We start from the raw sequence: 11,524 nt of genomic DNA, 5'->3' as shown, positions 1-11,524 counted from the left end.
CAACCCCCACTTGACCCACCCCTGGAGAAAAGTTATTGTGGCTCCCTGTTTTCCCAGGCAAATGCGCCTGGCTGTCCTGGCTCCCCTCAAGAGGACTCCCGTCACTATTCCCATCTTCCCTCAGAGGCCCCCGTGTCTACCCCTGGGAGACCCTATTGTGGCAACCCTTTACCAGCCGGGATGATTGATTCTTCTTGCTCACTCCAGTCCCAGGCTTTCAGGAAGCCTTGCTTAGAGTCCGTTCCCTCCTGGGAGACTAATGGGAAATCGTACCTTGTTTCTGGCACCCCGATTTCTGGTTCCCCCTGTTCCGAGGAGCCACCTCTTCCCCAGTCTGCACATTATCCTAATTCTGCCTTCTGTTTCCCTTCACCCCTGGGCAACCAGTTTATATCTCCACCGCAGTCACCTCCCCGTAGAAGCTATAATGAACCCTCTCTCCTTACCCCAGTTTATCCCCAAGTGAAATCCCCCAGATCTCCAGAGTTAAAACAGCCATGTGCTCCCTGCAGCCCTGACCAGTACACTCCTTCTGATCAACCTAAGCCCCCTGAGGATAGCGCCTCTCCTCCACTTCCCTCCCACCCTTGTGGTCTCTCTGATCCTTCTTGTTCCATCACAACTTGTTCAAATTCCTGCCCCCAAACACTTCCCCAAGGGGCTATCATTCCTACTCTGGTCCCTAGAACCCTGAAAACTGCTAGTCCCACATCACTTCCCTCCCGCCTTCCTTGTGATTCTATCTTACCTAATGTTTATGCTCAGAGCTACCCCCATGGACCACCTCTGGGAACTCCTTGCAATGCCCATATATATTCTGTGGTTCCCTCCACCCCTAATCCCTGCCCACTCTCTGGTTCCACGGGGCCCCCTCAGTGTCCTAACCAGCCCATGGTGCCTCCTTGTGGCACTTATGGCACTCCTAGGGGCCCACCCCAAACCCTTCGACGGCCTCCATGTTCTACCCACATCTATTCATTTATCCCTTTAAGAACACCTTTTGACCCCCAGAGTTTACCCATTACCCCCCGACCCTGCCGCCACCCTGATACTATGCCCTGTGGCCTCCACATATACTCTGTGGCTTCTCAAGGCTCTTGCAAAGAGCCCCCCCAGATACCCTACAGCTTTCCATTGCCTTCATCCACGAGTTCCAGCTGTAGTAGCAATATTCCCAGCTGCAGTTCAACTGTTATAATTAATGAATGCCAGAGTAGTGACAACCAGAACAAGAATACCCACCAAAGCAGAAGTCGAAGCCAGTGTGAGAATCCCAACCGTCTTAGCAGAAGTCGGAGTAAAAGCAAGTGTCGCCATCTTAGCAGAAATCAGAGCCTGACCAGTCGCTTCAACCAAAGCTTAAATGAGGATCAGAGTGAGAATCTTCAACTTGCTATATTTCAAAGACAGAGTGAGAGTCCCCAATATAGAAAAAGTCAAGGTCCAAGCATGAGTTCCCACCATCTCAAAGGGCAGGGCAAGAGCCAAAACAAGAGTTCCCACCATCTCAAAAGGCAGGGCAAGTGCAAAAGCTCCCATCACAGCAGGAGCTGGAGCAAGAGTCCCCACTGTAATAAGAAATGAGAGCCAAGAGCAAGAGTTCTGAATAAACCAGAAATCCAGGCCAAAGCAAAATTCACAGGAACAGGACTACCAGCCATAGTAACACTCAGCTGTGGCAATCAGGACCAACTTACGGACTCCTCAGTTGATATCTTCATTTTCCTTTTAATCAACTTTTATGCTCGTCAAGCCTGACTGATGTCCCTCTCTGCTACTCCCATAGAAGTCATCCTAGAAGTTCCCAGTTTGGTTTGAACCCCAAAGTTTCAATGAACTCTCCTTTTCCTACCTTCCTGGGGTCTGGAAACTCCAGAATTACCCTCCACCCTGTGATCGCATTATGGTTTTTGCCACTGCATAACCTTAGGTAAGTACCCTTATCTCCATCAAATGTGGAAGATTGATGTTTTTGTATCCCACTGAACTATCTGTTGTGCTCACATAAGCTAGTAGACATGAAAGTGCTTTAGAAAATGGAAGGGCTAGTCAGAGAGAAAGCGTCTTTTGCTTTTCAGCCTGATACTTTCCCTAAGGGCTCCGAAATTTCTTCCAATCTTCTGTAGATTTTCCTCGAGTCCTCTTCTGAGCTCTCATTCTCTTAAGTTCCTCTTACTCCAAGGCCTGGAGGAGTGCCCCTTTCTTGGTGACCCCCACATGCTGTTGTGAGAACTACAGCTTCCTTTCTCTCACACCCCTGAGATAGACCAGCTCCTTAGTACTTTTCTCTCCCACACTTCTCTGGCTGGCAGAAGAAGGGTCCAAAGGCAGGAGTGGGCACTAACTGGATCCACATTATCTCTAGAGATCTGATTTATTGCTGGGGTTGGGCAGTAGGGGATAGAGAGGTAAGACTGGAAGATAAATAAGTCTGTTCTTTCCCTTGTAGGCTGCCACAGAGCCCAAATTTCCTGCCACTCGCCTTGCTCTGCAGAATTTTGACATGACCTACAGTGTGCAGTTTGGAGATATTTGGCCATCGATCCGGGTCAGTCTTCTCTCAGAGCAGAAGTATGGTGCACTGGTCAATAACTTTGCTGCCTGCGATCATGTGAGTGATGAACTGGAGCAGCTGCATGCCAGAGACTTTGTGAATAAAGCCCACTCCCATGGGGAACTGGAGCCTGAGAGTGGCCAGACGGCAGCTCCATCCCCAGCTTCCTGGGCCTGCAGTCCAAACCTTCGATGCTTCACTTTCACCAGAGGGGATGTCAGCCGTTTCCCTCCTGCCAGGTAGTCTCTGGAGTCATGGCTGGGGCTGTCTTGAGTGTCTGCTGGAAGTAGACAGGAAGAGACCCAGCTTTTGCTGTCTTTAATAGAGATCATAATATTGCTAGTGTTTACTGAGTGCTTATACATGTTAGCCTTTTTTCTAAGTGCTGCACATATGTGATCTCCTTTTGTTCTGTTAACAGCCCTCAGGGGTAATATTATTTTTCTTCTTTACATTTGAGGAAACAGGTGCAGAGAAGTTGAAGTCCTTATTTGCTTTAGGTCCCTTAGATAGTAAGTGGTACAACAAATAGATTCTGGTGGTCTGACACCAGAACCTGGTCTTTGAACCTCCTCTGACCTACTGCCTCCTACAGAAAACAACCACCTCTGACTTGAGCATTTACTACATCCTCTCCAGTTAAAATTTGTGTTATTTACAACTGCTTTCCTATAACCACCCAGTAAAGTGACAAGTAACCTCATGGTACCAAAGAAGAAGAGGAACGTGCCCAGGAAACGGGGCTTGCACAGAGTTAGCACTCCAGGAAAAAGAAAGAAAAACTTCTGGTCTTCTGATCCAGTGCTCAGATGTGTATGAAGTTGAATGGAAAAGAAACTAATCAAATGCTAAATTGTGCTTTACAAATTGAGAAAAGAACAGATTAGAGTTGTAGAATGTGGAATTCATCTTTGAAGGATTGATTCATCCAGTCAACAAATTTTTATTGTATACCAAGTGCCAGGCATTCTTTTTTCTTTTTTCTTACAAACCCTTGTGTCGAGGGCTGACTTTCAATAGATACAGTGAGGGAGCTGATCTGCTACATACAAATCCCCAACCAGAAGCAGGCTGTCCCAGGCATTCTTAAGTGCCTGGATTGTGGATGCACAAGCCCTCATGGAACTAACAGTCTAGTGAGGAAGACAGCTATTAAAACACTACTATGGCCCTGGCCAGGTAGCTCAGTTGGTTAGAATGTTGTCCCAATATGCCAAGGTTGCAGGTTCGATACCCTGTCAGGGCACATACAAGAATCAACCAATGAATGTGTAAATAAGCAGAACAACAAATTGATGTTTCTCTCAAATCAATAAATAAAGAAAAGCAAAATAAAAATAAATTTCCCCCCCCCCCCACTATTTATGATTTTGATAAGTACTACAAAGGAAAAGTGCAAGATGCTATAATTAGGAGATATAACCCAGTCTTTTCTGAGGGTGTTAAATTTAAGTTAAGACCTTAAAACAGTAGGAATTAAAGCTGATGACATGGGTAAGAGTCTAAATATGAGGCTACTACAGCAGGCAAGAGCCATATTATAAAGGTATTATAGGTAATATGGGATTTTGGACTTTTTCTCTAAGGGTAAAAGGGAACTATGAAAGATTTTAAGCTGGTGAATGATATGACCATATTTGAATTTTTAAGATAACATTTTGGCTGCTGCATGGGAAACATTGGAGAGGGGCAAAGCTAGAAATGCGGATGTAAATTAGGAGGCTTTTGCAATAGGCCTAGCAACTGGCTTGAAGGAAGGCTGTATTCTTTTTTTTTTTTTTTAAATATATTTTATTGATTTTTTACAGAGAAGAAGGGACAGAAATAGAGTTAGAAACATCGATGAGAGAGAAACATCGATCAGCTGCCCCCTGCACACCCTCTACTGGGGATGTGCCCGCAACCAAGGTACATGCCCTTGACTGGAATCGAACCTGGGACCTTTCAGTCCGCAAGCCGACGCTCTATCCACTGAGCCAAACCGGTTAGGGCAAGGCTGTATTCTTAAGAGTAGTAAGAGCTTGGCCAGCGTGGCTCAGTGGTTGAGCATTGACCTATGAACCAAGAGGTCACGGTTCGATTCCTGGTCAAGGCCATGCCCGGGTTGTGAGCTCGAACCCCAGTGTGGGGTGTGCAGGAGGCAGCTGATCAATGATTCTCTCTCATCATTGATGTTTCTGTCTCTCTCCCTCTCCCTTCCTCTCTGAAAACAATAAAAAACTAATTTTTTAATAAAAGAGTAGTAAGAAATGAGGCTGGAAAAGTATATGTAGGCCATATGTGGGAATCTTGGATGTCAGGAGCTTGTAGGTTGGGGAAAGGAAATTTTTTTCTGGTGGCCCAGTGTTGCTTAAAAATAGCTGAAATTGCCAGGGCTGGGTGGCTTCATAGTATGTGCCCTTTAGTACATACTGCTGTAAATTGCAAAGATCTGTTTTAGAGAACCACCAGAAAGGGTTTCTAAGTAGAAGAGAAGAATAATGCACAGAATGGGCTTTGGAGTTAAGAAAACCCATATTTACCTACTGCCTTCATCATTTATGAGACATGTGGCATTGAATAACTAGAGTTCACTATGTGCCAGCTGCTTTTCTAAGCATTTGACTTATATTAATTTCTTTACTCCTTACAATAATCCTATCTGGTGAGTATTGTTTTTATAGATGAGGATATTGAGGCACAGACAAGTTGAGTATTTGCTGAAGGCCACACAGCTAATGAGCAACTGGGCTGGATTTGAGATCCAGGCAGACTGGCTCTCGAATTTGGGTTCTCCTCATAGGGTTGAAAATTAAATGAAATTATACATGTTAAACACCTAGTTCAGTATAGCCCTAGTAAGTACTATATCTTACTATTGTCATATTCTCATCAAAGCTATGCTTCAGGAAGATTATTATTATTATTATTATTATTATTTTATTATTTTAGAGTGACAGTTTATTTTACTTTTTTAATCCTCACCCAAGGATATTTTTCCATTTATTTTTTTTTAGAGAGGGTGGAAGAGAGAGGAAAAGACAGAGAGAAACATCGATATGAGAGAAACACATAGATTGGTTGCCTCCTGCATGAGCCCCACCAGGTGCCCCACCCGGACCTGGGCCGGGGAGGAGCCTGCAACCTTGACTGATATTGAACCCAGGACCCTTCGGTCCACAGGCTGATGCTCTATCCACTGAGCCAAACTGGCTAGTGCTTTAGGAAGATCATTTTAGTCACTGTGGTGGTGAGTACATAGATTGGAGTAGGTTTGGAGACCAATTTGGAGGCATTAGCTTTAGGCAGAACCATGGAGTAAATAGGAACCGTGTAGTTTCCTAAGTTGTCTCAGGTGCTCTGCTGCCACTCAGGGAGGACACCTTGGGAGTAGTTGGGGAAGCAACTATATGACTTAGTTGGCATTTTTTTCCTTCTTGTCTTAATGGGCTCTCTGTAAATCAAGGGAATCTTAACCTCTCAGGAGTTCAAAGATGTATTCAGGGAGTCCAGGAAACTCCTGAAATTGTCTGAAAAGTTGTTGTACCTTTTTTTTTGAAAAGCCACTGTAGCTTTTAGCAGATTTTCAAAATTGTCTGTGAACTAAAAAGGTTAAGGAGTGATGCTTCTAAAGGAAGGAACTTGAGAATGGGTTTTGTGGGCCAGTGCTAGTGTGTTAGCATTCTATGCTTTACTCAGATATTTCAGTTTTCTTCTCATTCTCCTTTGTGAGGCATGAGGTACACAGTTTCACAGACAGTCCCAGCATGATTTGACTTAAAATATCCCATCATACCCCTAGCCAGTTTGCCTCAGTGGATAGAGCGTCATCCTGTGGACTGAAGGATCCCGGGTCTGATGCCGGTCAATGCCTGGGTTGTGGCCTTGATCCCCAGTGGGGGGCATGCAGGAGGCAGCCAGTCAGTGATTCTCTCTCATCGATGTTTCTATCTCTCTCTCCCTCTGTCAATTGATTCCTCTCTGAATCACTAAAAATATTTTTTTAAAAATCGCATTCTGGCTTGAGCCTGAATGCAGGAGATGTCACAACTTCATGACTGGGGATTTGTAGCTCTTGTAGCTTACTGTCAGTGGTGCTACCTATGTCTTATGTCTTGTCATATATTTCTCCCAGAGCCTTCCTGTCAGGGCACCAGGACCAGGTTTCTGTCTCCTTGAGTCTGCTTCCAGTGGCTGTCATGCTGAGCTGTGTCTCAGGCAGGGGAATGGGGAATGGCTGTACCACCTATGACAACTAGCGTGGACGTGAGGAGTCCTTTTGTGACTATTGGATTATTGTCTTTTGTCCCTTTGTACCCACACCATTGCTGCCTCTCTTCATGCCTTGTCAGCTCTCACTTGGATTCTTGTAACAGCCTTTTCACTAATAATTCTAATTTGTTCTTTCTAGCCCACCTAGCTTTCTAAAACTCCATCTAGATGATCAGACACATACTTTTCCTTAAGCTTTTGGTATCTGCCTACAAGTTGTAGTCCAAACTCGTTAGCAAAGGGTTTAAGACCTTTTCCTACCTGGCTTCCATCTGTTTTCCAATCTCAGTGTCATGTACCTTGTATTTCTACTATACCAGATTATCAGATTATCACTGCTTCTGAAAAAGCTATGAGTTTGCATGCTTCTGTTCCTTTGTGTCTTCATTTTTACTCAGCTTGGAATGCTTCTCTTCCTTTTTTTTTTATATTATAGTTACTTTTAATTTTTTAATTTATTGAGGTGACATTGGTTAATAATATTACATAGATTTCAGGTATACAGTTTCTGTAATACATCATCTGTATATTGTGTTTGTCACCCCAAGTCAAGCCTCCTTCCATTCTTTTTTCTTTATTTTGTATATTTTTTACCTGATGAAGGAATGGGCCTTCATCAGGCCTAACTCGGGACTCCAATAGGCACAAGTGATGACACTCTTCTCTGAGCCTAAAAAGTACTTTGTATCTCAATATGTAACCCAATAAAATTGGGTTCCTACTATATGCCAGGCACTGTTTCAGTGTATGATAAAGAAAGCAGGCAAAATTCCTTCCCTCATTCTAATAGGGAGGGACAGAGGGGAAACAATACACACATCTGTATATATAAAGTGAATAGTAAGTGTTTTAAAGAAAAATAATGCAAGATAGAGAGCTAGAAGGGGATGGGAGGAGGTGGTTTCTATTTTTAGATAGAGTAGTCAGGGAATACCAGTGCCTTTTGATGAAGTAACTTGTGAGGAGAGATCTGAAGAAGTGAGGAAACAAATGAGGGATATTTGGGAGTGTTGCAGGTAGAAGGTACAGCAACAAAAAGTCTGAGACAGGAGCAGGCATGGCTTAATTAACAAATAGAAAGATGGCTAGTGGGGCTGGATTAGAGTGGATTGAACTGTGTTTTAAAAGGATTATTCTGGCTGCTGTGTAAATGAGTGGCTGAGTGAGTAAATAAGTGAGTGTGGGTCTGAGGAATGAGTTATTGCTGAGTAGAGCTTAATAACCCCTGAGGACATGGACTTGGTGTCCTTGACTCCCATTGGATCTCCTGACTTGTAATTTGACAATAAGGTGCTCTTCTCTCTTCCAGGCTTGGCAGCCTAGGTGTCATGGACTACTACCTGATGGATGCTGCCTCCTTGCTGCCTGTCCTGGCCCTTGGCCTGCAGCCCGGTGACACGGTGCTTGACTTATGTGCAGCCCCCGGGGGAAAGACACTAGCATTGCTTCAGACTGGCTGTTGCCGTAAGTCAGAGGGCTGGTGTCTTGGGTAGCGAGAGCTCTCTACTTCACCCAGTCAGGGGCACACTGAATATGATGTCTTTGGTCCCTAAGGTCAGAGCGGGGATAGTGCTTGCTGGTGTATTTTTTCTGTCGTTGATTATTTCCTCTATTTCTCTATCAATTGGCCAAGGAAGATTGCCAAGCAGAGCAAGGTCTCGGAAGGCAGATTAAATTAATGCCCTAGTCCCGTGGTCGGCAAACTGCGGCTCGTGAGCCACATGCGGCTCTTTGGCCCCTTGAGTGTGGCTCTTCCTAAGCCTTAGGAGTACCCTAATTAAGTTAATAACAATGTACCTACCTATATAGTTTAAGTTTAAAAAATTTGGCTCTCAAAAGAAATTTTAATCGTACTGTTGATATTTGGCTCTGTTGATTAATGAGTTTGCCAACCACTGCCCTAGTCAGTCTACCATATGATACTTTCACCCCTATTTACTTCATCTCTAAGATAGTTGCCAGCTAAAGTAATAAGATCTGGCTGCAGTGAACCTTTATAGCGGGGGTGGAGAACCTTTTTTATGCCAAGGGCCATTCAGATATTTATAACATCATTGGCGGGCCATACAAAATTATCACCTTAAAAATTAGCCTGCTATATTTGGGCAAACATTTAATTTACTCACCTCTAATGCCTTAGTAGGGCCAGACCAAATGATTTCACAGGCCTATAGGGCCTGTGGGACGTTCCCCACCCCGGCTTTATAGCTTTATGTTATTCTTCCCCAGGCTTTATGTGCTTCAGCCATATCCTACTACTCTGTTGCCCAAATTAGACTCCCCCCTTTGTTCATGTTATGTTTTCTCTCTAGAACACTCCTACCTGATCCCTTTTAACTTTCAAGCCTCAGCTCAAGTGTGCCACCTCCTGGAAGTCTTTCCTCATGACCTCTACTGGCCAGTTGAGAAGTGATGCTCTGTCTCCTATGTGCCCAATCCTGGGCATCACCCTTGCAACTGTTAGCACATTATTAGCCTTGCATCAGAGCTTTACTGGTATGCATCTTCTCACTCTACAGAATTATTAACTCCTTGGGAACAGGCCCAAGTCTTACCATTTTAGTAGTGTAGCCTAGGTTGGGCCTTGTGAACTACAAGTGTTCACTTCAGCCATTCACTGGCCTACATCCTGCCTTAAATAGGCAGTATTTTTTCCTTAAGGACCTGACAAATATCCACAAGGGGGCTGTGATTTTCACACTCACCCTGGCGCTCAGGCAGGCTTGTCTTGCAATATGCCCTACCTACCTTTTCGTTGGGCCTGGACCCTTCTTTTCCAGTTCTCATCAGACAACTTGTACAGTTTGCATTAGCTTCCAGCCTCATGACAGGCCCCATGGATGATTCTAGAGAGGCACCACATTTGATCTCAGCCTTCTGGAAGTCCAGAGGGAAAGGAGAAAAGTTGTTGATATAGCATAATGAGGTCAGTGCCTGAGAGCCCAGCCTGTGTGTTGAGCTGTGCTGATCTTACTGAGTGATGTGGAAATCCATCAGAAGAGGGATGGAAACAGCAGGGTTGCTTGGAAGAGGAGGAATTTGAACTAAGAGAAGCAAGAAGGGCCAAGGAGATGTACTTGAGAGTTGCTCTTCGGTGTGCTGAATTACCAGCAACTCACCTTCATCCCAGCAACTCCTTGATCTCAGGGAGACAGGAATTTCAGTGCCAGAAGGGAACTTAGAATTTACCTAGTCCGGCCCTCATATTTTATGGAGGGGGAAATTGAGCCATTGAGAGATTAAATAACTTAACCTTTTATATAAGTTGAAGGTAGAGATAGAATAGGACTCAGTTTTTCTGTTTTCAGTTCATATCCAACTGCAAATTCCTCTTGAACAGAGAATACAATTTTTACTTCCTTGATGTCCTCAAAAAGTGGGACCGTATTTCCTTGTGAGAATACTAAACTGTTTTATGGTAGTGACCATTCCCATTAGATAAGGTATTCACTCTCTAGTTCCCCCTTCCCAATTAAATATATTGCGGTAACCTTGGTTAATAACAATACAGTATATAGATTTTAGGTATATATTATACTTTCATATTTGTATACTCTATTGTGTGCTCACCACCCAAAGTCTAGTTTTCTTCTGTTGCCATACGTTCACTCTCTAGTTCTTAACCACACTTCCCACCTCCATTTCTCTCCTTGACTCTGAGGCCAGGTATCAATTGCCATTTATCAGCAAGCTTGCAGTTAATACTTTTTCTTATTGTAGAACCAAGAGCAAAGTGTCTGTTACAAAAGGGAAAGTAAAAGATAGATGGTGAATCAATTAGGATTAGGGTCAGTCATATACAATAGAAAACTCAACTAGCTTAACGAAGAAAAGTTTACTTCTCTCTTACATGAGAGAAGTTGGGATATAAGCAGTCCAGGGCTGGTTTGGAGGCTCCACAATCACCAGGGACAACCTATTTTATTGTTGACTTTAGCACCATTGCTTGTGGGATGTTTCGTTGGGCCTTGACCTTTGAAGTTCCTTTATTTCCAGAGGCATAAAATGTCCGTACTACCAAAAGCCATCTATAGATGCAGTGCAATCCCTATCAAGATTCCAATGGCATTTTTTACAGAAGTAAAAAAATAATCCTCAAATTTATGTTCCTACAGGCAATCTTGCTGCCAATGATCTCTCCACTTCCCGAACAGGCAGACTTCATAAAGTCCTTCACAGCTATGTACCTCAAGATGTTAGGGATAAAAGTCGAGTTCGAGTCACCTCATGGGATGGCAGGAAGTGGGGAGAACTGGAGGGGGACACCTATGACCGGGTGAGTGATTCCTGTCCTGGGATATTCAGCCAGCCAAATCTGGCCTCCTCACCCTGACTCCAGACCTGGGCAGTAGGATTGAGCCCTACATGTTTGAGCAAGGTCAGCTCTCCATGGGGATTTGGAGAAAACAATCATCTACAGAATTGTCAGTTTAGCTTACATGACTGGCAACTCTATCTTCATTAGAGATTGCAGCAAAAACAAGTTTGAACCTGACTGATTATAAAAAATGTATATTAGGCTTATTTTATTTTTCAACTTGGTTGCTCAGAAACCCTTAAATTTCTTGCTTCCTTAGTAGATCTCTAATGATTTCAGATAGGTATTTTAAATATTTTGTTAAGCATTTCTAGTTGTTCCAGCTTGAGGGCTGGTTTGCAACAAGCTATTCTGCCTTGAGTAGGATTGAGAAAACATGATTTTGTTTATTATCAGCTTAC

The 11,524-nt window shown here is 43.8% G+C and overlaps 1 protein-coding gene across 1 annotated transcript in view; it reads left to right on the top strand.

Annotated features, from left to right (window-relative positions):
• Positions 1 to 1,776: 1,776 nt before the first annotated feature.
• The window catches only part of NSUN4 (NOP2/Sun RNA methyltransferase family member 4), a 15,691-nt gene continuing 5,943 nt past the window's right edge, over positions 1,777 to 11,524 (top strand). The window contains exons 1-4 of the mRNA XM_006762544.2: positions 1,777 to 1,930; positions 2,450 to 2,793; positions 8,115 to 8,269; positions 10,921 to 11,081. Coding sequence (XP_006762607.1) covers positions 2,504 to 2,793; positions 8,115 to 8,269; positions 10,921 to 11,081 — 606 coding nt within the window. The 5' untranslated portion in view covers positions 1,777 to 1,930; positions 2,450 to 2,503. The remainder of the gene's footprint in view (positions 1,931 to 2,449; positions 2,794 to 8,114; positions 8,270 to 10,920; positions 11,082 to 11,524) is intronic.

The sequence above is a fragment of the Myotis davidii genome, unplaced genomic scaffold (assembly GCF_000327345.1).
Source record: "Myotis davidii unplaced genomic scaffold, ASM32734v1 scaffold458, whole genome shotgun sequence".
Lineage (NCBI taxonomy): Eukaryota > Metazoa > Chordata > Mammalia > Chiroptera > Vespertilionidae > Myotis > Myotis davidii.
Note: the sequence above shows the minus strand (reverse complement) of the source record. Positions and strands in the feature narration are given on the sequence as shown.